Source organism: Tympanuchus pallidicinctus, unplaced genomic scaffold (assembly GCF_026119805.1).
Source record: "Tympanuchus pallidicinctus isolate F22 unplaced genomic scaffold, pur_lepc_1.0 scaffold20, whole genome shotgun sequence".
Lineage (NCBI taxonomy): Eukaryota > Metazoa > Chordata > Aves > Galliformes > Phasianidae > Tympanuchus > Tympanuchus pallidicinctus.
The window spans coordinates 3,781,523-3,806,796 of NW_026294722.1; the positions used below are offsets into that span (position 1 = coordinate 3,781,523).

Genomic DNA, 25,274 nt, shown 5'->3' on the forward strand with positions numbered 1-25,274 from the left:
TTCAGTGCCCAGATACTTTCCTGGGTCTGATCTCGTTCTCATCCCTATCTCAGATGGGTGAGACGTGCCCATCCCCCTTCAGCACTCTCCTCCCTCGCTAACACTGAGCACAGTGGAGATAGCTGGCACTTCTGCATTCTGCTCAGAACCAACATTAGCAAGCTCTGCACAGACTGTCCTGGTGGTGGAGCTGAAGCCTTCCTTTGCCCTTTAAGAGAATTGACTACGCCAATGACTTTTTGAGTTTTGATCTTAAAAATGCAATATTTCCCATGCTGATCTTGGCAGCTGATCAGCATCAGACATTCAGCAGCCACCAATGCCAGCAACCCCACAACGATCTCACTGCCACCTCTGAAGGAAACTTGTTGCTCTTTTCTCACAGCAAAAACAGACAGGCAAAGGTAAAGACATCGAGCTGAAAGCCAACGGTGAAGCTCACCATCCAGCAGCACCCACACACCTACACAACACGAGCAGAGGGGACGGCAGCTCCCTGCCTGCTGCCCTGCAGCCCCACGGTGCCTCTGCAGGCACAGTGCTCTCAGCATCAGCTGAGAGTCGCACAAACACGAGTGAATGGAGCTGCAAACCATCTGACAGCACAGCACACGGCAGCAGTACTGCAAGGAATAAATCAGAGTACCTTGGCTGGTGGCAGCTTCATGGCAACGTCGTGCAGGACATGCGGCGCTGGGAGGAACCTTGCTGCTCCATCAGGTTCTCCTGGAGAAAAATATGATGGAAGAAACCAGTACCCCAAGCTCTGCTTCTGATGAAAGCATGCAGACTACAGGGGTGTCTGAACAGGCAGAGCATAATGGGAAGAAAATCAAAGAGGCGGCGTAGGAGAACCCAGAACAGGACAACGGCAGATTTATTTACAGTAGGACACAAAGAATACATACATTAATTAAAAATTACAAAGAATACAGAGAAAACACTTTGGGGAAGGAGAGAAATCAATGCTGGCTGAGCCTCCCCGCTGGAGTGGGGATAGCAAAATAAACCCAAAATCTCCTCTACGATCTTGAATCAGAAGTGAGGCAGGGCTCACAGGACAGCTGGCTCGAGTGTCCCTTGCTCTCTTTTCCCATTCTTGATTCCTGGCTGGGCAGACTTTGGCATGGTGGGGGGGCTGAGGAGGAGTCAGAGAGACTGGAAGCTCCCTGTGGGGACCAAGGCCATTGCTGAGAGCCATGGGTCCTTGCATGGACCTGATGGAAACCCTTGGGGCAATATGAATTAAGGAAAGCAAACCCACCCAAAGCCCTCAAGTGTACGCAGTAGTGCTGGTTAACAAAGAAGGTTTGGGACAGCTCTGGGTTGAAATAGCATCACCTGGGGCAGCTGGTCACTTGGAGGCATAATTTCTTGCTATAGGAAAGAGCAAAAGGGAAATTTTCATGGCTCTCATGGAGAAGAACAAAAAACAATACCACCACCACCTGTCCCTGCAGCCCTGACTGAATCCAGCCATTCTGGGGATGGAGGGAGCCTTCACTGCAACGTGGAAGCCCTTCACCAGTAAACATCGCGTAGATTATCAAAACAAAACATTTAACCTCATTTAAAACGAGCTTCCCATGGGTTTAATCAGGCATCAATCCACAGAAAAAGAGAAGCCCACTGCAGAAAAGCCTGCACTGGCTGTCCCAAAGGGCTTAAACCATTTTGTGGAAAAGAACAAAATACAGCTGAGGGAGCGCATGCTTCTGTACCCTGGAGGTAGAGAATCTAAGAGAAAAGAGCAGCAAGAGCAGCTGGAATGCAGGGCAGGTAGTGAGACAGCTGCTTCTGGCCATGGAGAGCTCCTGGGGGCCGCTCCCTTTCCCAGCCCTTCTGCACAGCCAGCACACCCTGCAGCAGCTGAGGCTCAACACTGCATCAGATCGCTTGGCACTAACACAGCAGCAGCACAGACCTCACTCAGTGGGCTCTGCACGACCCCCGCGGGGCTCCCAGGAAGGAAGCCTGCCTGTTTCCTCACGTGGCTGGAGCAGAGCTGCTCATGTACCAAGCCCTCACACATCTTGCTGCGTGTCTGTCCTCACGCAGCCCAGTCCCACAGCAGCACGCTCTGCCACACCTTCTGAAAGAGGGGAACATCCCCTCCAGCCCTTCCAGCAGATGCATCCCAAGCGGCCCCATGCTGTCCAAGGCCAGAAGCTGGGAGAAGTGATGCTGCCAGTCGAAGTTCTCCAGCTCTTGGGGTGAAATTGCACTTCCTGGACTCTGAATGGCACCTCCATCCAACTGTAAACAAGCCGAAGCCAGGATTAGACGGTGAGAGCGTGCTGGGTGAGCTGGGTCAGCCTTTTGGGATCCTTTCATTTTGCCACAGTCAGGCTCCCTCTTCTGTGCAGACATGAAGGCAGGAAGGAAACCCAGCCTGATACTTGTTGAAGTCTCCCTGAATCCTAGAGCACCCTAGGGGCTGGAAGAAAATGTTGTCACAAGTGTTTCCACTGCTGTCTTAAATCCATTCATCATCAACAGAAAAAAAGAATTAGCAAAAAAAGGGGTTTACTTATGCAGAGGGATATTTCTTTGCTAAAAAACTCCCTCAAATCTCAAACAGGATAATAAAGTTAAAATGTAAGGTATCTACAGACCCCTTTCCCCCCAGAAGTAGCCCAGAATCCATGTACACTGTGCCAGAAGTTACATTCCAAAATGAGGAGTTATTTATTTCTCTTGTCACTCTCCCAACTGGATTTTGTTTCCTCGAAAGCACTGGGAGAAAACGTCCTCCTCACTGCCAGGAGGATACGTGTTCAGAAGTGTCTGTTTTCTGCTGGGTCTGTGCATCTTCAGTCTATTTTCACTGCGGCGTAGATCTTCCGGACAAACATGTAGGCTGCATAGAAGCCAATGGTGCCAGTGAGGAGCCAGAAGGACAGGACCATAAGGGCAGTGTAGCCAAAGTATAGTAAGGAGGGAATGAACTCAACAATATCCAGCTAAAACAGAAAAAGAGGAAGGGGAAAAAAAAGAAAAAAAAGTGAAATCAAGTTCCAAAGTAACATAAGTCAGCTTCCAAAGCAGCCAACAACCTCCACAAGGGGGCATTCAGAAAGGAAGAGGAAACCTTCTGCTCCGGGCATTTCTGTTCAGCTGAAAAGACATCCCTTGGATGTGGATTACCACACTGGTAAACCCAGGCACTTAAACCTCCTATCTGCTATGGAGATGTCAGTGCAGCTGGCAGCTCAGCTGCCCCATACTTGCATAGGGGCAGACTGGGTGGTCCCACCATTTCCTTTCCCAGATCCAACAATCTCTAGAAAAGTGCCACTTAAAGAGGGATAACAATACCTTGTTCACAAAGTAGAAGACAGCATAGATCAGCACATAGAAAGCAGATCCTCCAGACACCAAGAAGGTCCTCCACCACCAGCGGTAATCCTGATAGGGTAAAAAAAACCTCAGCATTATCCCACAGGGTTCCTTTTTTCCTGCATCCTTTTTTCCCTAGGTCAGGAAGGACACAAACTTATGGGGACAGGGAGGACATCACTCATTTTCCTTGAAAGGAAAGCACAGGTTGGGCAAAACGGGGAACTACTTTGCCACAGAGGTGTTTCTACACAAAGGATGAAAAGCTGTCAGTGAAACAGAGCCATGTCAGTATAGCAGCACTGGCGAACAAAGAACACTCAGCCTCCAGCCCTGCATTTCTCTTTGGATGGGATGGAATGAAACTTCTTTCTTTGGGAAGAGATGTCAGCTCAAAATGCCCTGATCCCAGCAGAATTTCCTGTGTGAAACCACTGCTCCCAGATATCAAGTAGCTTCAACTCTCCTTAAAGCAGTAAGAGCCATCAGAACCACACAGCTGGACCGTGCTAGATTTCTGCTCAGCATCAGTAACATAAACTATGCTTCTCCAGAAGCAATCTTGCACTCTGAGCTACTGTAAGAACAACAGAGGAGATGGAGGAAATCTCACCTCAGCACAAAGCTGGAAGTACACCATGACGATGCTGATTTGGGAGCATGATACCACCAGGATTATAAACACCAGGAAGAGAAAACCAAACAGGTAATAGAACTGGTTCTCCCAGATTGCCTGAAACGAAGACAGCGTAAAATTGTTTCCATGCTACTGTAATCCATCAGTGAGTGCAATTCCTCCAGTTAGTGCAGGAAAAAATGAGGGGCCCTCAGCTTCAAATAGGAAACATCACAGATCTGGGGTGTTTCACTGCATTATACTTTAGAGAAGTCTGCTTGTAAAAGGTGCCCAAAGACAGCTGTGGCATCTCATTCCTCCCCTTCACCTTCCTAGCAATGGCACAGCAAGTTCCTCTATATCCACAGGAAGGTGAGAGAGAAGTGACAGCTGGAACAGCTCAGCTGTCCCAAAGCCAAGATTTCTCCTTGACATAATGTTGCATTCAGCTTCATTTTCACCACCATCCTTCACATCTCTCAAGAAGATTCTACAGACAACTCCACGTTTTCAGCACAAATTGATTCTGAAGAGACCCAGAGCCCAGCTCTCTCTAAGGAAAACACTGAAAATGCCTGCAGGTAACCTGTCAGCCCTCAACAAGGACAGGAGAATCACTCCAGGTGGGTGCCCCCTCCCTTCCAGAAGCCCAATCCCTTCAGCACAAGAGGAGTCCTATTCAGGAGCAAAGTGTGTTAAATGCTTACGCTGAAAATGAAGAACAGTTCGATGAACATTGCTCCAAAAGGCAGAATACCAGCCATGAGAATCCTACAGAGAAAGGAGAGAGAAAAAAACTAAGCAGCACAATACAACTGTCTGCCTATCAGAAGCTCCCTGTGAGCACCTACAGCACTCCTACCAAAAGCTCTAAGCTCCAGCGAGTGTTAGAATAAGTTTCACACAGTAAATGACACAACTTTCCCCAGTGTTGAGCACATGAAACCTGTCGAGATTAGATCTCTGCTGCTGCACTACTGAAGAAAACACATCTGTGACCTGACATGCAGACACCAGCAGAAAAGTGACGTTCAGGAGGCTAACAGAACTATGGGGAAGGGGCTCAACTCACCGCATGGCACTCACCCAACAAATTTGTTCATATACCACCTCTGCTCTGGGATCTGCCTGGGAATCTGATTGGTCCGTACAGGATTGTCATAGGGCTGCTTGCGAAATCCAAAGTAGTACCCCAGGTAGACCAAGGGCAACGAGATCCCAAACCACATACAGAGCAAGGCCACCATGGTAGGGAAAGGCACCTAGAATCACACCAAAAGTAACAAAAACAAGATCACTTATTCTGGAGTCATTGGCCAGGCCAGCTTCAGCCAGCTACTGCACTGCCACCCGCAGTTAGAAAGACAGGTGAAAGCAGGCATTTCCTGACAGCACAGCCACACACCTCCCACTCCAAGAGGCCCCAGAGATGAAGAAGTTAGGAGTCACCTACCGCTCCAGAGGAGTGTTTTCCCCAGATGAAACAGTTCAGCACAAAGCAGATACCGAAGACGACACCCGGATACAAGGTAGCTGTCTGCAGGAGCAAGCATAAGTCAAGAGAACACGTGTGGCTTATCAACCAGATGCTTCTTTCTCATGAGCCCACTGCTGGGACGAAGCATCCTGTTTGCTGCAGCAAGAATACATGGCAGGAGGGTGTGGGCAGGATCTCAATCTGGTTGCTTTGCTGTAGTAAAAGCTCTGGCTTTTACCCTGTACTTTTTATAAAGCTACCAGGACTTCTTCCACACCAAATCTTTGCAGAATAACCAGGCTGCATCCTGCTACCCACAAATACACAGGGAGTTCATCCACAGACCTGGCCATCATCAAACCTGGACATGTAGCACAGAACACCAAGAGACTCACACAGAAGGCTCCCTTCTTCCATCGATGTCCTTTCAGGGTCCGGTACAAGCGGCCAGCAAAGAATCCACCAAAAACCCTGGACAGAAACAAACCAGGACAAAGAAAATGAGTTTTCATTGCTGCAAACAGAGAGGGGAAGAAAAGGGGAGCGGAGGGGCGGGCAGGACAGTCCTGCTGCAAGAAGCAGTGGTCACCTACCCCATGAACATGAAGAGAAAGCAGGCAGTAGTCATCAGCGCACCCCGGCTAGAAGGCGACAGCATCCCCAGCATAGCAACAACTGGGGAAGAGAAAAGGACAAAGTTGAGTGGCTCTGATGCACACGTGCTATCCTGCATCTGGAGGACAGCAGCCATCCCACATACAGAGAGCAGCTGCCTGGGATCTGTGCTTCTGGCACAGACCTCATTTCCTTGAAAGCTTAACATATCCACAGCTCCAGCACTGGCAGAGAGAGCCACAGCTTTGATCTCAAGCTGCAGACCATGCGTGAACCTCATCTTAGCCAGATATTTGAGCAGGTGCAACTCAGAAAGCAAATCACACGTGCAAAAGTCTCTCAGCCCACTATCACACAGCTCTTGTTCAACAGAAACCGTGAGCTCCTACCTTGATTACAGACAATACAAAAATTAAAAAAGCCTTCAGCTGGGAAATGCATATCTAGAATACCTGGGTATCAGAAACGCTGAGCAAAATCATACAGCCTAGATTGACCCTGCCAAAAGGAAGCAGCCTTGCCATTTCCCCCAAGCTAATGTGAGCACTGATTGAAGCTGCAGTCTGGAGCACTGTTCTTGTTTCTGCCACTTACAGATGACAATCAGGATCATACAGAAGAGCTGAATTCCAGAACCCAGGAGAGAGCTGAGGATCATGGGATACTGTGGAGGCCTGAAAACATCTCCATGCACAAGTTTCCACCCAGATTCCTCCATAGTATCTTCCTGTAGCAACAACAAGAAAAGAAAGTATTCCATTACAGCCCACCAGTAGAAATGAAGGTGCTATCACAGCCACCCCGACAGGTTAACTTCCTTGCAGCCAGTTCTATAGCATTCTATCACTCTAGTTAAGAAACTTCTTTTCTCTTGGGCTTAGAATGGTTCAGACCCAAACTGTCAGGGCACACATTTATCAAACTGACAGCAGTCAGTACCTAGCTCTAAAAACATCTGAACTGGTATCCATTGTTGAATACAGAGTAGAAAAGGTGCCACAGGATTACAGAATGGTTTGGGTTGGGAGGACCCTTAAAAATCACTTGCCCCCCCCACCATTGCAGGCAGGGACATCTTTTACTACACTTGCTCAGTGCTTTCTGTCCAGTCTGACTTTGAACACCTCCAGTGATGGTGACAGCACAATACAGAACTGCACTTCTCATCTTCAGAATTGGAAGAAAAATGGAGCAAAGAAAAAAGACGAGATGGAAAGAGGTGACTACATCTACATCTTCAAACCAGGCTCCTGCTGCTTTGTGTCCCCCTCCCTCTCCCATCCCAGCCCCAAGAACAAACGTCATACAATGTCATCTTCCTTGTTGTAGTTGGCTATGTCCTTCCGGAGGGTGCGAATGATGATCATGCTCAGAATACCTGAAAACAAGTACAGTTTAGCTCAGGGGCTCCTGTGTGGCCCTGCTGCTCTCACGCTGTGCAGCCACACTGATCCCACCACCAAAGACAGAGCTGACTAGGAGAGGAAGCCTTGAGTCATGACTCTTCTCCCCCAACCTACAGCAAAACCAGAAACAAAACCCCAGGGAGCAGAAAGGCCAGTGCACCAACAGGGCACTGTGGCTTTCCTGTTGTTTTTCTTTAAACCACGCTTATTCTGCTACCTCAGCTACCCGCATCAGAGAGCAGACCTTGGTAACAGTCTGATCCCACAGAATGCTGCCCAAACCAGGAGGATTTAAGTGTACTAATGTCTATTTCATGCCCCTTCTGATCAGGTTTAGACATAAGCAATCCTCCCCAGGCTACCTGCTGTTGAGGCTTAAAGAAAACTCCGTGCACATAAATGATAACGCCTTCTTCACCCCACACATCTCACTCACCTGAAAGGAAAAAGACGACCACAACTGAGTTAATGATGGAAAACCAGTGAATCTGCACGTCACTCATGGTCAGGTAGGTGTCCCAGCGGGATGCCCATTTAATGTCACTTTCCTGAAAGAACAGCAATGCATGACCAGAGGTCCTTCAGGCATCCCAGAAACTATCACCGTCCCGTGTCTTCTCACCACCACATTCCCAATGTCTTCCACAACACCCGTGTGGCACACTCAGAGCACTAACTGCTAACAAGTCAGTGCTGGCTGAGGGTGACCGGCTGCCAGCCAGCTTCCCTTTTTCTCCCTCACCTCCCAGTGGACAGAGTAGGTGAACAGCAACTGGTTCTCCTTGGTGGGGTCTATTTCCTGAGGGGCAGAGCCTGTTGCTTCAGGCAGGGTGCACATGCCCTTGTCATCGGCCTTCAAATCTGTAAAAGAAGATATGGCATGCACTAGGTCATCCCTCCCATCCAAAGCACCGTATCTCCCACTGATCATTCTGGCCCCACATGCTTCTATTACTCCAAATACTGCAGGGGAAGCATTCAATCCTTTCCCAGTTGCTATGCAATACTCAAAGCAATTATTCCAGTCAGCAGAGGAATAGCATTAGTAAACTTTAAGGAAAACTATGTGCAGCCTTCACCTTAACCAGAAGGGCAAAAGCTAGAAGCTCTGAAGCCTAGGATCTAGATCACAGCTAAATCCTCTGTCCCACTACACACTAAGAAACAAGACCACTCCAGCAAAGCCTGCTACTGCCAGAGGAAAGCTGCATGGGATGGTACACACTATGGGGAGCTCTGCTTTGAAAAACTGCTTTCACGTTGAGCTTAATGAAATAAGAATGCTACTCCTTCAACTATTATTTTTTAAACTTCAGTCCCTCTGGAACAGCTCCTCATATTCTGTGCATCTCTGGACTGTCACACCTGCTGGCATCCTGAGACAACAGCAGAGTTCATTTGGCCATAAAAGAGATTCTTCTCCCTTGCTCCCTTCCCTAAAAGTCTCCCACCTTCTAGTTTAATGCTTTGGGGAATCACTTCAAAGCGCACGACTCTGTAGGTGGGCTCCTGGTTTTCTTCCACGTCCTCTCTGTGGTAGTAAAGGATGAAGGAGAGGTGGTTGTGCAGGTAGAACTAAAACAGATTGACAGTAAATAAAACATTAGCAACCCAAAGAAGGAATGAGCGAATTGTAGAAGCACATGGAGAAAGCTAGAGAAGAAAGCTAAAGGCTCCAACTGTTCCCAGACACATTGTGCTACAGCACAAGATCAAGCCAACACTTTCCAAGGCTAAAGGAACAAGAGCAGAGAAAGGGTACTGAAAAGGTGACAACTCAATGACTCCAAGCAACAGTGACAATGTTTCAGCCTATTTCTGGCCTAGACAATACCGTTATATTCAGATTTATTTCAGCCATGCATTCAGTGAAAACTTCAGTGGCAAAAGAACCACAGAACGGATGCTGGAATGGCCTCAGTAGCCACAGCCTTGAGTTTCCTGCTTCCTTTCTCTATCAGATAAACATTAATTAGTCTGTGGGTGCTCACAGCTGTCCTAAGTTTGCACTTTCAATAGGCTTTTACATCACCTACTACAGGAACAAAGTACAGATGGTTAAGCAGGCACAGCAGGTTTGTTCACCAATGAGAGCTTACTCTCAAGTAGCAGAGCTGTGTTTGCACCCAATCACTGCCTGCTGAACAGATGCATCTGTTAAGTCAAACAGCTTCTCTTCAGAGCACACAATCAAAGAAAATACCTGCAGGAGCACCCACGCTAGATCTCCATTTGCAGGCTTATGAAGCTTCTCCCAGATGCTCACAGACAGGAAGCAGCTCTGTTTTGTGAAGTTTGCCAGAGCTTTTGTTTATTTTTTATTTTTTTGCAATATCCAATACCCTTTTCTACCCTCCTAAACTATGCTTCTTGCACAGGTAACTAAGTACACTGTACTGAAGGAATCAGGCTTGTGTTTATTCTAGTCTGGAATGTGACTACATTGTGTTTATTTTGTTTGTTTGGGTTTTTAAGCACAAGATGCTCCAAGGCTGTTAAAGATCAGCCAGCCTTTGTTCTCCTGAGAGAAACCACATGCAGTGTGTCAGTGCTGGGAGTCTTGGCTGTCACTGCAGTATTCCAGCAATTCCAGCACCTGCCCCCACTGCCTCCCATTCAGGAGACCTCTCTCCTATTTCCTCTCTCTACAAAAGCTTCTGTTGCCTTCCTAACCCTGATGCTCCCTGGGGGATTTCTAACACCTTCTGACAGACACCCACAGCTCCTCTGGGCAACCCCTCACACAGCATCCAGATTCTCTACCTTGTTCCCATCCAAAAACCCAAGCCTGTATCCATGCTCGAACTGCACATCCTTCTCCTTCTTCTTGTCCTCTTCCTCGCGATTGGAATAAAACTCCAGCCTTGTTGCCACAGGTAGGTTATCAGCAATGCTGAAAACACAGATTTCAGATCAAACTTGTCCACACCACAGAATCCCCACCGACACAAACCCATGCTCGAGGTGACTCACAGGTGGACATAGTAATCTTCCCGGATCCGCTCAGCCATCAGTTTGCTCTGATCCACCGTCAGAGTCACTGCCTTGTTGGGAAAGTTGCACAGAACTTCACATTTCTTCTCTACGTTCATGAAAACCTGGAAAGGCGTATTTACAATTCGATCCCCCCGGAGAACCTCACCTGGAAAACAGGGAAATAAGGGCAAGGTTGAAGACTGCCAGGCTTCTTGCCACTGGTACTGCCCCGGGTCTGCAGTGCACCGTACAGCCAGAGCGATGAGAGCAGGTCTCCCTTGTTAGCACAGATACAAGGCTGAAGGATGGCTCATTTATCTTGCTGGAAAACCTACAAAGCTGCTTCCAGCTTTCCTTCAGGTCAGTTGTCTCCCTTCTAAAATACACCAACATCCTGGTTTGCAAACTGCCAGTAGATATAAAGAAATAGAGCAGGCTCTCCGCAGCTTACTAGAGATACTGCCAATTGCTTTTCCTCCTCTCAACCCACAGTCAGCTCCCAAGGGGCAGCCTGCTTATTGCTGGGGAGCATTCTCTTCAGCAGATACATACCAAGATTCTCAGCTTTGTACGTTATCTCGGTGGGCTGGCAGAAGGGCAGTGAGTAGTACTCATATGGTAACTGGGTTCGTGAGCTGGTGAGCTTCACGGCCTGGAGGAAGAAAGGAAGAATTATCCCTGCGACAGAACCCACTTTCCTACCCTCTTGACATCAGCCAGAAGCTGAAGATCAGTTCAAGAAACACCCCAGCATCCCACACAGCTCACTCTTGGAAGCTGTAAGAACACACAGAAGGTCCTTGCAGAGCTCCAGCTTTCTTTCTTTTCACACAGTTCCAAGCTGTACATTCTCTACAACTTAGTAGCAGTTAATTCACAGAGAAACCATTGAAGAAAGGAGCACGGTGGATTGTTTGCACAAATTTATGACTCGGTGAAGTCTCACAGAACAGCAAAGAGCTTCAAAGAAATTCAAGGGTCAAATTTTGTGCAGCTGTTTCCTTAAAAAAAATAGAAATAAAAATCGTGTCACGCAGGACCTCAAGGTCTGGCCTCTGCAAGCATGGAGAGTTGAGCAACTTTTGTCTTTGGAATCCACCAGATTGGGAAGACAAAGGACAGTGACAAAACCCAAACACTTCTGGAGAGTTCTCACAAATCACACTGCACAGGGGAAGTGCAGAGACACACTGCAATAGCCAGGGCCACAGCTGCTCATAAAAACAGGAGAGTTTTGTAACACAGCCAAGCTCATTTATTGGAAGAGCACTGGCGAACATGCTGACTTGCCTTATCACTTGAGGAAGCATTTGGCTCATGCAATCCCTTTGAGAACAGCCATTCCAATACCTCCTCCTTCCAGGAAGCTTACTGTAGCCACAGGCAAATCTCATTTGCTTAAAAATAGCCCAGACTGCAGCCATAGAGCAAAATGTGTTGTGGGAGCATCAAACCTCAGCATCCCCAGGGGTGCTGGATTTTGCTGAGACAGAGGCCACAGCTTTAGAAAAATAAATGAAAAGGGCTATAAATTGCTGATGCCTGGAAACAAGGCCTGGCTTCCTCCTGTATGGCAAGAGCAGTTCCAGCACTCAGCACCAGCAATGGTGCACAGGAGCAGCTCTTCAGCAAGCCCAGGCTGTAAGATCCTGTAAGATCCACTGCACTCAGGAACAAATGTCTGCACTGGAGAGGACTTAGGGTTTTCACTTGACTCAATACAAAACACACTAAAGAGGAGAATACTCAAGAGGTTTGACACAAACTACTTCTCTGACCTACCACCCCCAGGCCCACCTTCCACACAGTTGGAGAGTCAGTAAAGTGCTGGAGAAAAATCAGATTAAATTCACTTCAGAACCGTAGTGAGAAAGGGGGCTCTTTTTGTCAAACAGAACAACACCTCGAGGAGTTTGGTGCAACTGCTGAAGGAATTGGGTAGAAGAAATCAGAAGCAAGAGAAGGAATTGCATTGGGAATGGCAGCGACCACCTGAGGACTGCTTATCCCCAACACCACACGTGAAGGCAGTGAAAGTCTGATCTGCCAGTCCCATTTAGCAGCTACAATACAAAGCAGGAAAATGAAAAAGCCACAGAACCCCAAAACAAACATACCAGCAGCTTCAAGTTTATCTCACCTTTATTTCTACAGGATCGTTCCAGTGGAAATTGATAGGAGCCACACCAGGGACGTAGAAAGAATCCGTACCATGAAGCCACAACAGCAAGAGCAGCAAATACCTTAGCCTTTCCTGCAAAAAGAAGAAATATTAAACTACAAAACAAACACCAGAACATCATTGGAGGAGGGCAACACCACTGAAAGCACTCATCCCAGACATTACAGAGTCCTTACAGTTGAGCAGTGAAACATCAGTTAATTCAGGAAAGCTGTTAATTTTGGTCCATGGCTCTCATTGAGCACCTTCCACTCCCTGCTTGTTCACATGCAATGAGGAGAGTGTTGGCTTTGCTCAGCTACAACACACCCATGTTTATCTGTGCTATGATTTGCCTCGAGATTTACCAGAGTTAACATTCACCCTGATCTGGATTTCCCTCAGCTCTGTGGGTCAGGAGCTGCCCTGCACCATTACCTGCTGCACTCACATCACAGCCCACAGCACCCAAAGGGGCTGCTCACATCTACTCTCTTTCCAACTACAAACACTGTGATACAGTTTAATCTTTAAACTTGAAACGTACATAAAATATAAGTGCCAGAGACTTGCCCAAAATGTGTTAAAACTAAGTTGCCAGCTACTATCTACCCCCATCACCACCCAAAGGAAGATTTCCAGACTTATCTCAATTTCAGCTTACTGTAGTTACAGCAGGCAAAGATCATCATCTGGAAAGCAACTGGGAAATGCTTCTTAGATGTGAACAGTGCCCTGACATGGGGTAGGTTTCATGTACTTCACTAAGTTTTGCCTTCTCTGATCATGTAAAGGAGAGCTGTGACTCTGAGCCATTAGGAAGAGATGCCCCAGGTAGGTGAGCACCAGAGGGAGTGCTGTGCCCCACAGCAGCCAGCTGCCTGTAGCACTTCTTGCTCCATTTGTCACCAAAATGCCTGTCATCCACTGCACAATATTACTTAGCAAAACCTAAGCAAAATCAAAACCACTTTGGTGCAATCCTTGTCATGACAGGCTTGCAAGATGACAAAAATAAGGATGGAGCCTTTGGAAGGCACTCAGGAGACACATAAGCACATAGAAGATGCATTGGGGATGACACTTATGGCAAAAGTCAGGCTCTTGGATATGGATGGTGATGACTCAAGACAGTACTGGGCAACAGAGAAGATGAGAGGGGAACTATAGAAAGCATTGCCAGGAAAAATTATTTGGGGCAAGAAGTGGGAGCACCACCATGCAGCAGGAGGGATGGAGTTTCCGAAGCGACATTGGAGGGAAGTACGTGTGATGCCTGAAGCCTTCTGCATTAGGATCCTTGCTGCCATACTCAGAGATCAGCCTCCCCCCCTCCAGCTGAAGAGAGCAGCTTATCAAGCCAACACAGATATGCACCAAAACATCTGCACAACTCCTGGGCCTGGCCAGGCCATCTCTCATCTAAAAGATACCTGCAGGACTGAACACCACCTGTGCAAGATCAAAATGAGCAGGACAGAGCTCTGCTTATCACAGCCTCTGGTGAGGCACAAGCTTCCAGAAAAAGGAGATCCTGTTTTCATGGCCTCTACCACGAAGTTCTGAGCATTTCAACTCTATGTTCTGAGCATTTCAACACACACACATAGAAATCACTCTGGGGACAGCCTAGCATCTAACGTGCCAGGTAAGCCCACAGCAAAGCAGCAAGTAGTGCAACACAGATGCACAACTCCAGACCAAGCCAGCCCAGGCCATCAGCACGGGGAGCAGCTATGGTGCTGCAGGCAGGAGCCCAGCACTGAGCAAGGCACAGAGCCTCAGCAGAGACACAGACACGAAACTCAGCACCTGAAGCCTGTGGGACTCCTAATGAAAGAATCTGAAAACATGACAATCCATTCCTGTAGTTAACCTTAGAGCGTACCACTTATCTGTAGAAGTAAATCCACTGGAATCTTTCTTGCAGTCATTCTAACACTGTATTTTTTGTCCCATGCACAGTGTAACACTGTAATGTGATGGAAAGTAAAGCAACAGTAGTGGGGTGGCAAAGTTTGTGACTGCAGCAAATGAGGACAAGCCTAAAGGCAACAGCTGTGGATCCAGAAATGAAGGAAAGAAACTGCTTACCTTTAAAACACCTCAGATATGCAGGGATCTCCAGTGAGATCCCCTCACCTCCACTGCCAGCCCTTAAATGAAGGCTGGAAGGGGTGGATCCTGGCTCCAGCCCTTCCATCACTCAGATGCACTGCTTACACCTGAGCTCCATTGGGTTGGCCCTCCTTCCCACCAGGTGCTCCATCACTGCTTCAGGCCACAGCTGAGCATCTCCACTACACACAGCCACAAACAGAAACTCACACAAAAACCCTCTCCAAGAAGGTATTCCTGGATAACTACCACTAGGCTTAATGCATGCAAGCAATTCCAGGACACTTTCTTTGACACTTTCTCATCTAGAAAGACTTGAACAACACTGCCTTTTCTTTTGCGAATTGTCAAAGGATTTTTGTGAAGGACCCTTCAAGCAACAGCAATTCCCAGCACCCCGTGAGCACCACAACACAGCTCTTTCTGTATTGGCTCCCAGTTCAACTGCAGACTTGTGAACATAGTGCAGTGTTTTCTTAAAGGGAAGAAAACATGAGAACAGCGTGTGAATGAGACGAAGGAAATATGAAAAAAAGGGCAGAAGGTATATTGAACAACAGAAATCAAGAGCTTTCAATCTTCGCTTTTGAGGAAAGCCAGGGAGAGCAGCCTGTGCCTGGCCATTTGTCCAACCATTTGTCCAGCCAGATGCACAAAGCCCTGATCCCAATCACCATGTTGTTCCAAAGTTTCAGTGACCACAACCTTTAAACACGGTGTCAGAAAGGGAAAACTGAACACAGTCCTCTAACATGCAGCGAGAAACAAAACCCCACACACAACAAAGCACACCTGGGCTCTCCCCACATGCACTCACCAGGCAGCCACAGGATGAGCCCAGCATTACCAGCACCTGCTCACCACCCTCCCTTGCTCATTGTGTCCCTGACAACTGCTTGCACAGCCTCACCCTTATCACACTCCTGCCCAGCCCATGCTCATACCCAGAGGAGTCACTGAAAGCCTTTAGAAAGGAGACAAGCACTGCATTCACATCGATCTCAGAGAGCCCCTTTGAGAACAGGAGAGCTGTCAGCAGCCTTCACTGCCTTTCACAGGAGGCTACAAGGAAATGCTCCATCCCTGGAGGCATCCAAGGCCAGGTTGGATAGGGCCCTGGGCAGCAAGATCTAGTCCTGGCAACCAGCCCAGGGCAGGGGGTTGGAACTGGATGATCATTAAGGTCCCCTCCAACCTAAGCCATTCTATGAAACCCCCAGGAGAACCATCTCCAGCACTCCTCGTTGCCTGGGAGGCAGCCAGCAGATCACAGCAGCATTAAAGCTAAATGAATGAAAGCCTCCACTACCCACACAGCGTCCACCTGAGAACGGACTCAGTGCAGCACACAGCCTCTGTGCACAGCCCTGCTCCTGCAGAGCTTCACCGTCCCTCCGTGCTGTTGGGGAGGAAGGCTGCTGTCATGAAAGACCAGTGAGTGCCTCACCATGTGTTTCGTCCTGCACACGGGGGCCCTGATGCTCACCCACATTGGCGGATTCCCACCGGGAACAGCTCCGACGACTTAAGGAGTAATTCAATCGTTAAAATATAGCCACAAAATTGGGAAGGAAGGGATGGAAGGGAAGGAAGGATTCAGCCAGCATCAGCCACTGTCGAGCACTTAGGATGGCACACACGACTGCCCTAGGGCAGCCCGCTGCCGGGACGGCACCAGACCGCAGGATTGGAGCACCGGACACCGGCTCGGCCCGCGGCGAAGCGCCCGCCGCCCTCTGCCCTCCGCAGCCGACATTGCCCCGCAGGGCCGCAGGGCCACCCCGGAAGGAAGCGAGGCCGCAACCGGACTCGGAGCACCGCCCCCGGACCGGAGAGCCCACGAGGCCGAGGAGCAGTCAGACTACGAGCGATGCCGGTGCCGCTCCCGCCCGACCCAGGCCCGCCGGACGGAACCCGCGCGGCCGCCCCGCACTCACCACCATCGCCGCCGCTGCCGCCATCTTGGATCCACGTGTCGGCGCCTACGTCACCGGAAGCGGCGCGCGGTTGGCTGCGGGGCCCATCGCCATGGCGACGGCGGCCTCGGCGCCCGGCGGCCGACTGCACTCTGCCCGGCCCGGAGCTCCTCCGACGGCAGCGCGGAACCCGGCGCAGCGATGTCGACGGCGGGGCTGGGGTCACCAATAAGGCGCTAGCGGCTTGGAAGCCTCGGGGCGGCGCAAGGGATGAGGGCGAGCTGTGCCGCCATCTTTACTGAGGGCAGCGGCCTTCGCGCTGAGGACGGGTGCGACGCCGCGGGCGCCATCTTGTGTGAGGGCGTTGACGCCTTCTTCTCTCCCCGGCGGGGCCTGGCCCAGCCCGGTGCGGTCGGCCCATGGCGGTGCTGCGCTGAGGCCGGGGCTGCGCTGCTCCTGTTTCAGCCTGGTTGTACGGAACTGAGGTGGTGCCACGGGCAGGGCTGCAGCTGCGGGGTGGCGTAAATATTTTATTGACCACAAACAGAAGCGTCTCAAAGCAGATATTAAAGCCAGCAGACAGCGGTGTTTGTTTATGTGAGGAGAAAACAAAAATCGCTGTCTCTCTGTTGTAAGAAGTAGGGGACAAAAATTCTGTACAAAAATAATTCTCCCTCTCTTCTTCCCCAGATGCCACATCATTAAATACTAAGAAAACCAGAAGGACAAACTGAGTGCGTAAGGAACATTCGTTGCTCGTCGTGCAAAGCCCTGCAGTGCTGCTGATGGCAGCCATCATGCTGATGGTCCCAGAGAGGCTCAGTGATCCTCTTGGGTCCCTTCCATCCCACCATGTTCTGTGGTTCTGTGATTGTATGATATCACTGAGGTGCAATCAGCCCCATTGTGTGTGCGTTCCTCATCCTCAGCAGATGAAGCACCACAAGAAGTGTGTGGGACACCCAAAGGGAGCTGTGGTTCATGTGACACCTCTGCAGGGCCCCGGGGCAGGGATGAGATGAAGTGCTGCAGTTGCTGTACCCAGAGGCTCAAATGAACTGCTCCACTTTTGCCCCGCCAGGCCGCAACTGGAAGCCATCGTTTTCTGTACCAGGCTGGCAGATGAGGAAGGCACACACTGAACACCACAAGTGGGACAGGGAGGTGCTGCTGGGATGGAGTGCACAGTGCTCTCCGCTGCCTTCACCGCGCTTTCTGCTCTATGCCTGCTGCTGGTACTGGCCCTCTGTCGCAGTAAAGAAATCCTCCAAAATGCTCTGCATGTACTCAAAGGTGGGACGGTCCTCTGGTTTGGTTTTCCAGCATCTCATCATGACATCGTAGAGCTCCTCAGGACAGCTTTCCGTACGGGGCATGCGGTAGCCGTGCTCCAGAGCTCTGATCACCTCCGCGCTCGACATCCCTACAGAAGTGGGGCAGAACATTTCAGGAGCTGTCACTGATTTCTTTAAATAGGAACAAACACAAAACCCAGACCTCCTTTGGGCAACGTCACTGTGGAGAGAAAGGACAGGTTGGAGGAGCAGGGGAAGGGGAGAAACTGCTCTGCTTCAGGAAAACGTGCCAACAACTGTGATGCCACATCCCCTGTCGCCTGCAGTTTCGTACCCCATTTGAGCAGATCAGATGGGAATTGTAATTGTTTTGTATGAATTCCCAGGAAATAAAGGCTGCGTTTTTCCATCTGCTGAAGCTTTAATAAGCCATTCTTCCCTGTGTCACTGATGAAAACAAGGTAGTGTCGATGGCAGAGCGGGTCCATCCCCCACAACACTTTCAGCCACTCCTTAGCCTTCATGGATGGGTTGTGGCAATGGTTACTCTCCAGGTACAGTCATTTTCCAATGAAAAAAGGCACCAGAGAAGCAATTAGGGTATAACAGAGAACACATCCTAATTATGACAATACACAGATTGTTTGAGCTTTCCCAAAAACACCTGGCCCAGCTATCAGCCCTGAACTGATGTTCTGCTTCCAAACAATCTTTTCTGCAGGAAGCAGAGAAACAAGGGTAAGTGCTATAAACACAAATAATTGTGACCTTGCGATCTCTGAGCTCAGTTTCCAATGTGAGATTCAAATTTCTTGCCCTTGCCTCTGGTTTTGGTGATTGAACTTCATGGAGAAAAAAAAAATCCTATAGAGGGAGCCCAGAACACGGAGCACAGCTTTTGGAACTGGGTTACAACAGGAATTTCTGTACCTGGGTATGGGATGCGCCCATAGGTAATGATCTCAGTCAGGAGGATCCCAAAGGACCAGACATCAGATTTTATAGTGAAAGATCCATAGTTGATTGCTTCTGGCGCAGTCCATTTAATGGGAAATTTGGCACCTGGACCAAGAAATCCAACGAGAAACATGAGCTGAAACCCACATGTTGAGAATTTGGTAGTGAAATATGGGGAAGAAGAAACAAACAGAAGAGGAAGATACGGAGCAATGCAAATGAGAGGGGCTTCCACTCATCCGTTCATTGCAGTACGTCTCTCCCCGGGTCCCTGTTGCCAAGGCTGCACAGCGATGAGGGGCTCTTAGGGAATCCTGCAGCCCTTCCCCATCCCAGGCAGGGGCCAGGCTCCCACAGCAGCTCTCGTACCTTCCCGAGCTACGTACTCATTGTCTTCAATGATCCTGGCCAGCCCAAAGTCTGCAATCTTGCATACCAGCATCGCTGACACGAGAATGTTGGCAGCTCTCAAGTCTCTGTGAATGTAGTTCCTCTTCTCAATAAAAGCCATTCCTTCTGCAATCTGCAAAAAGCAGAAAGGCAGAAACGCGGGTCTGTTTGAAATAACACAAAACGCATAGCTAGGAATGGAAAAAGCTCAACTGATTTTGTGAGCACATAGAAAAAAAGGGCAGGGGGGGGGCTGAGCTGTGGCAGGGCGTGGGACATCTGTGGTAGAAATGTGACCGAGGGCTGCGTGGGAAGCACTGCAGTGTAGGATGGTGAAAGAGGTTGGGGTGACCCAGCACTGCTCATTTATGGTTGGGTGAGAACAGCAGCAAAGAACTGGTGTCCAGGGAGCTGGCAGGCTCAGGAGCAAATGTCTGGGGATGCCCACAGGCCAAAGTGTGGCAGCTGCATCCATAGCCATGTAAATGTGCCGAGGAGTAAATCATTCTCCATTATGAGCAGACATGAGAACAGCCTCCAAATGCACAAACAGCTGCTGGAGAGAAGCGCGATCTCCTCTTTGCTAAAAGGGCACCAAATGGAGAGGGCTTCTCTGGGGAGAATAAAAAGCCCTGAGATGGGTCTCTGGAGAGGGCTGTGAAGTCAGCCTGGAGGCAGGATAGTGCTGCTGACCCCAAAGATGGCCCCAGCTCCATCTTCTGAGCTCTCTATGCTCGGTGACTGCGCAGCTGTTGGCTCCTGAGCGGCACAGAGATGCACTGCTGCGTGCACAACCCAAACCCAACTTTGTGCTGACTTAGCCTGAGCTGGGATGCTAGCAGCATCTAAAAGGTGAAAGGGCCGGAGCAGCCGGAGGGAAGCACTCCCCTCCCTGTTACACCACAGTAAGATGTACAAAATACAGAAGTAAGCAGGCACTGCAAGAGTGGAAGGGCTATTTGCAGGGCCCCACGCGGCTTTGCTGCCTGTGACTCAGCAGCATCTCCAGCCAGGAACCCAGCTACTGCCTGCTCACTGCCCGGTGCTGTGCAGAGCACGACAGCCTTATAGGGATGTGCTCCAGAGCCAGCGACCTGCTCTGCACCTCCAAAGCCTGGGCTGCAATCCGAGCTTTGCTGTTGCTCAGGTTCCTCCGTTCATCGAGGCATCACACTTGGCTCCAAGGTGGGCTGTTGGCCAGCAGCTGCAGGCGCTGCAAAAGCAGCGGTGCCAGGATGGTGTCTGCACAAATGGCTGCACATGCAAAGCGAGGTGGGTAAGAGCACACCCAGCTGTATTCCAGACCCTGAAAATATCCCTGAACCTCTTTTCGCTGAGTCCCTCTTCTCTCCAGCTGCCTTCTCACAGCCCATGGCAACTCTCTGGCTGAAAGATGAATTTTAAGCATAGCTTCTACCGTAAACCTCCCCTAGGCATTGCTGCTGCATGGGGAGTCGTGTGCTTACAACTGAGGCTGTGCTGCTCAGGGCCAGCACATCCTGAAGAAAGGCCTGCAAAAATGAGTGAGAGAGAGCCAGCTCCACCTCTTCACCCTACAAAGCAGACCTGCAACATGGGCCCCCAGGGCTGCAAACCCATGGGGCAGGAACTCAAGGCCAGCGCTGGCAGTGCCTGGGCTTGCTGCAGTTAGTGGGTTAATGGGGAGGAAATGACTGCTTCTCCTTTTGTGCACATCTGCTCCCACAGTCTGCAGCACAACAAACCTCACTGCCCCATTCCTGCATCCCCTGGTCTGCGAGTCCTCGCCATGCACAGAGGATCTGCAGCATTTCCCTTGCCTGGAAGCACGCTGCCAGCACTCAGCCCCGGGCACCAAGCCTTGCACTCTGCTTTATAGATCCTTGGCAGGGAGGAAGGGTAGGTCCCCAAAAGCCAGCCATGAGCTCTCAAGGGATTTAAGCCACTCGAGCTCAATTTTGCTTTGCTAGAACTGAAAGATGGAACGGGAAGCTGGGGAAGATCTGTGCCCTGCTCACCTGTGCAGAGAAGTCGATCAGCTTTGGCAGTGGCTGCTTGTTGCCTTCCTCACTCTTCAGGAAGTCCAGCAGGCTCCCTGAAGGCAGAGCATGGCGCTCAGCCTGGCTGCAGCCCAACAACTCCCATGCTCACCCACTGGTGGCACAGGGCCCCTCCTGTCCTTATCTCTCCCTCTGCCAGGACTGTCCCCCCCCCCCCCCCCCAGCCCCACCTCCTGCACCCCCACGTCCCACACCATGCAGGCCAGCAGCACCTTTCTCCATGAACTCGGTGATGATGTATATGGGCTCCTCCCTGGTGATCACAGCGTGCAGCCTCACCAGCTTGTTGTGCTGCAGGCCCTTCATGAGGTTTGCCTCCTCCAGGAAGGCACTCACAGACATGCTGCCAGGTTTCATTGTCTTCACTGCCACCTTGGTGTGCTTGTTGTAGGTTGCTGCCAGGATACCAGCCCCACTCATCATCGTCCCACCATCGTTCCACCACTTCTCCCACCCCTCATCTTTCTCCCTTTGCCACCCTCACTCTCACCCATCCACACTTCTCCAAACTGCCCGGCTCCCAGCTTCTTCTCCAGCTTCAGTGACTCCCGAGGAATTTCCCAGGCATCTTTCTCCCAGGGCTTCTGGGGTCTGGGCACACTGCAGGGGTAGGTGAGCCTCTGGCACAGCCCATCACTCTGCCCTGCCAGAGAGCAGCAAGTGCAGTCAGCCAGGCTCCATGATCTGTGGCTGTGGGGCATCAGCTGGTGTCAAACACCATTACTGCAGCATAGCACAGCTGAGCATTACCGTGCAGCACGGCACAGCCAGGGCACCAGCATGGAGACAGGCAATTCCCAGGCCCTGTGAGCATTTGGTGCCACCAACACCCCTGCCAGGCATTGCGGGGGGACACAGAGTGGCCAAGGTCTCAGTGGAAGCAACGTGCCAGGGCTCACCCTTGTAGTGCTCCACCAGCTCCTGCAGTGTGTCAAAACTGCTGCGTGAGGAGATGTAGAAGCCACCACTATCCAGTGTCCGGATCCTGTAGTGCTTGATGCTGCCTCCCTGCAGGCCGTCCCCATCCCGCACCGACAAGGAGTAGCAACCTGCTCAGGGATGGATGAGCTGTGCCATGGGGCAGCGTCCCTCGGCTCCTGGCTAAGCCACCAGCATGGCATCACCCCTGCCTGGCCCCAGCACAGCCCCAGGCAGCAATGGCAGCCCCATGGGGGCGCATCCCCTGTCTCCTCATGGGGTTCAGGGCAGCACTGTGGGCTCATGCAGAGATGCTTGCAGCAGCATGGTGGACTCCAGCTCTTGCCTGGCAGCAAATCAGAGCCCCTAGGGTGTATTGAGCCTCTCTCCTGGTCAGGTGTGCAGAAGGGAGGCCCTTCTGGAGCTGCCTCACCCCCCCCGGTACCTTTGGTCGTCTCACTGTCCCGAATCATGAAGGATCCCAATGTGTTCCCGGGGCTGAGCAGCTGCCGCTCTGCATCCTTCCTGCTGACACCCTTGAAGAACCACCTGCAGCAGGAACAGAGTAAGCAACGACCGCTGCTGGGAGCCAGGAAGCCAAGGCTGGCACAGGCTGGGGCTATTAGCCCTGGCACGGTGGGGACACGGGGTGTGACTGGAGATAACTGCAGTGGGACTCTCACTCTTCCACCTCCAGTGAGTCAGCTTGGGCGACGAAGTTGCTGGGGATGAAGCCCTTGCGCCCTGTCACCAGTGACCGTGCCTGCCACCACTCTCCCAGCCTGAGGACACAGACAGCCACAGGTCAGCACAGGGCACTGCCAGCACCCATGAGCCATAGGGACAGCCCTAGGCAGGGGACACGTACTGCTCCAGGACCTGCAGCTGCTCCCCTTTCTGGAAGCTCAGGTCCCCAGAGTGCATCGCCTCATAGTCATACAGTGCCAGCACCACGTTGTCCCCTGAGCCTGCAGTGAGAGTGGCTCTTGTGTGCCTGTCCCCATGCTGGGACCACGCACCACACACCCATGTGTCCCTGCTGCCAGGAAGCACAGACCTCCCACACCATCAGGTTTGGTTCCAGTGAGGACCCCACTGAGCTCCCCATCGCTGTGTGTACGCACCATCCGCCAGCAGGGGCGCAGACACTCCGTGTTCATCGTGCTGCAAATGGAACAACAAACAGGAGAGTGTAACGATGGCACACAATGGGACCTGTGGGGGTCTTGGACACTCATCCATCTTGCCCAGCACAGGCAGAGCATCTCCTTCCTCAACACCTTCATCTCTGACTGTCCACATTCCTTTATTCTCACCAATGTGGGCTGGGACAGACCTTGCACTCCCATCTCAGTTCCCACCCCAGCCCTGTGCCCGCTGCCACCCAGGTGGCTCCATGTCCCCTCTGCCCCCTAGGGCACTGCAGCTCCCACTTACTTGCTTGCTGCCAGACGCGGGGTCCTTCTTATCGTGGCCTAACTGCATCTTCTCTTGGATGCTGTCTTCCTTTGACTTCATGCAACCCATCCTGTGTGTGTGTGAGGATGGCGTGGGGAGGACGGGACAGGGGAGAAGTTGCAGCAGCACCAAAAGCCCCACACCCACAGTTCCCACTCCAGCACAGCTGGTGTCCACAGCCCTGCTCACACCAACAGGTTGGGCTCCACAAAAGCAAAAGCCAGACTCTCCCCCAAAGAAATGTCAGTAGGAAAATGTGCTGCCAGCAGCAGTGGTGCAGGGAAAGCCCCCAAAAGGCACTTCCCTCTCTCCGACAGAGACCTCAGCCCAGGGAAAGGAGAAGGGTGCAGCGAAGGAGGAAGCAAAGGGCTGTGGCACTGTGGGGGACATGCATAGCACCACCTCAGTCCCATGGTCCTTGAGAGACTATCACTGCCACCTCCCAGCCGCGTCACCATCACTCCTGGTCCTTCACAGCAAGCCAGAGCCTTTGCCCACCGTGCTCTCCAGCAGAGCAGAAGTGTCTGAGCACCTCACAGTCACCAACTCTCCACGTCTTGAGGCACTGTCCCATGCAGTGACCTGGTAGCATTGGGGATCCCCTGGTGCACCTCATGTTCTGCAGCTCCTGTGGCTGAGCCCAAATGTGGGGACAGGAAGCGACACCACGGCATCACCTCCTCCTTCCCTGCACCCCAGCATCCATTTCATTGGCATTGCCCCCCTACCATCCCCAGACTTCGGTTCCCATCCAGGTGCCACCACACCTAGCAGGGACAGGACAGGGGCCGAATCCAGCACAGGGCACCACTGCTGCAGCTCTGCTGTCTCAGGCAGGGATGGCGAAGGGCAGCCCTTTACCGGGGGCTCTGAGTCCCACTGACCTCGCTGCCCTGGGGGCTCTTCTCTCACCTTGGCTGCTGTCACGGGTCCCGGTCCCCGTCCCAAAGCCAAATCCACTGCTGCTGCCACCACATCGAGCTCGGTGGGTGTTGCTCCCTGTCCCGGTGTGGCTCCGCCTCACCCGGTGTGGCTCCGCCCCTCTCCGGTACGACACTCCCTGTCCCAGCCCTCAGTGACATCCCGGTCCTCAGCCCCGACCAGGGCTGCTCGGGACAGGGAGCCATTCCTTCACCCGCCGCGGGACGAGAGAAGCAAGGATGGGGTACAGGATGGGACCAGAGCATTATCACTTCCCACCCGGTTCTGTGCCCCCAGGAGAAGTAAAGAGAAAACCCGAGTGCTTCACTTGCACAAGGATTTGCATACATCATTTTTAGGGAAGTAACTTGCTGCGGGCAGCCCTCACGCTGCCTGCCCAGGTGCTGCCCCCTGCTCGGAGCTGTGGGGCTCCTGGGGGCTTTGCTTAGTCCAGGAACAGCCATCCCCACCACTCCCCATCCTGGAGGAAGGCAAACACTTCACTGCAGCGCATCCAGACCCCCGGCACGGGGAGGCTGTGGCTGCCACCCTCCCATCCCAGTACAGCCACACTGACCCCACTTTGCTGTGAGAGCACCCTCCTGTGCCAGCCCAGCTTGTCACAGCACTGGGGTGGGTGGGTGTCCCATCTGTGAGCTGCCCCTGTGCCCC

The 25,274-nt window shown here is 51.4% G+C and overlaps 2 protein-coding genes across 5 annotated transcripts; both read right to left on the minus strand.

The window, feature by feature from the left end:
- Window positions 1-859: 859 nt before the first annotated feature.
- TM9SF4 (transmembrane 9 superfamily member 4) lies at window positions 860-16,772 on the minus strand. 3 transcript variants are annotated; one of them, XM_052683781.1, is made up of 18 exons: window positions 16,646-16,772; window positions 12,570-12,683; window positions 10,982-11,081; window positions 10,427-10,595; window positions 10,217-10,346; window positions 8,905-9,028; window positions 8,196-8,314; window positions 7,890-8,001; window positions 7,355-7,425; window positions 6,642-6,774; window positions 6,026-6,107; window positions 5,828-5,903; window positions 5,409-5,492; window positions 5,042-5,217; window positions 4,663-4,726; window positions 3,953-4,072; window positions 3,319-3,408; window positions 860-2,963 (listed from the first exon to the last, which is right to left on the minus strand). In XM_052683781.1, exons 1-18 carry the CDS (start codon window positions 16,667-16,669, stop codon window positions 2,814-2,816), a joined length of 1,938 nt encoding a protein of 645 aa, XP_052539741.1. In that variant the 5' UTR covers window positions 16,670-16,772; the 3' UTR covers window positions 860-2,813. The 3 variants fall into 3 exon arrangements, with proteins under 3 accessions (XP_052539741.1, XP_052539742.1, XP_052539740.1); XM_052683782.1 differs by lacking the exon at window positions 16,646-16,772 and adding an exon at window positions 16,195-16,216; XM_052683780.1 differs by lacking the exon at window positions 16,646-16,772 and adding an exon at window positions 16,156-16,215.
- A 418-nt stretch (window positions 16,773-17,190) lies between these two features.
- On the minus strand, window positions 17,191-25,241 carry HCK (HCK proto-oncogene, Src family tyrosine kinase). 2 transcript variants are annotated; one of them, XM_052683790.1, is made up of 13 exons: window positions 24,594-25,241; window positions 23,661-23,751; window positions 23,348-23,387; window positions 23,092-23,191; window positions 22,907-23,005; window positions 22,669-22,772; window positions 22,205-22,354; window positions 21,796-21,948; window positions 21,518-21,700; window positions 21,264-21,340; window positions 19,246-19,399; window positions 18,850-18,981; window positions 17,191-18,047 (listed from the first exon to the last, which is right to left on the minus strand). In XM_052683790.1, exons 2-13 carry the CDS (start codon window positions 23,748-23,750, stop codon window positions 17,845-17,847), a joined length of 1,485 nt encoding a protein of 494 aa, XP_052539750.1. In that variant the 5' UTR covers window position 23,751; window positions 24,594-25,241; the 3' UTR covers window positions 17,191-17,844. The 2 variants fall into 2 exon arrangements, with proteins under 2 accessions (XP_052539750.1, XP_052539751.1); XM_052683791.1 differs by having other exon boundaries at window positions 24,084-25,241.
- Between the last annotated feature and the right edge of the window lie 33 nt (window positions 25,242-25,274).

What these genes read in the sequence shown, in the direction of transcription:
- TM9SF4 (XM_052683780.1), bottom strand. Translation starts at nt 16,200, where the DNA reads ATGTGGGTGAGCATCAGGGCCCCCGTGTGCAGGACGAAACACATG. An exon ending in GGTCGTCTTTTTCCTTTCAG is followed by an intron (nt 7,426 to 7,889) that starts GTGAGTGAGATG and finishes ACTTGTTTTCAG; the next exon opens with GTATTCTGAGCATGATCATC. An exon ending in GGAAGAAGGGAGCCTTCTGT is followed by an intron (nt 5,493 to 5,827) that starts GTGAGTCTCTTG and finishes TTGCTCCTGCAG; the next exon opens with ACAGCTACCTTGTATCCGGG.
- HCK (XM_052683791.1), bottom strand. Translation starts at nt 24,139, where the DNA reads ATGGTGACGCGGCTGGGAGGTGGCAGTGATAGTCTCTCAAGGACCATG. An exon ending in GCTGGTGGAGCACTACAAGG is followed by an intron (nt 21,949 to 22,204) that starts GTGAGCCCTGGC and finishes GCTCTCTGGCAG; the next exon opens with GGCAGAGTGATGGGCTGTGC. An exon ending in TGGGCGCATCCCATACCCAG is followed by an intron (nt 18,048 to 18,849) that starts GTACAGAAATTC and finishes CCACTTCTGTAG; the next exon opens with GGATGTCGAGCGCGGAGGTG.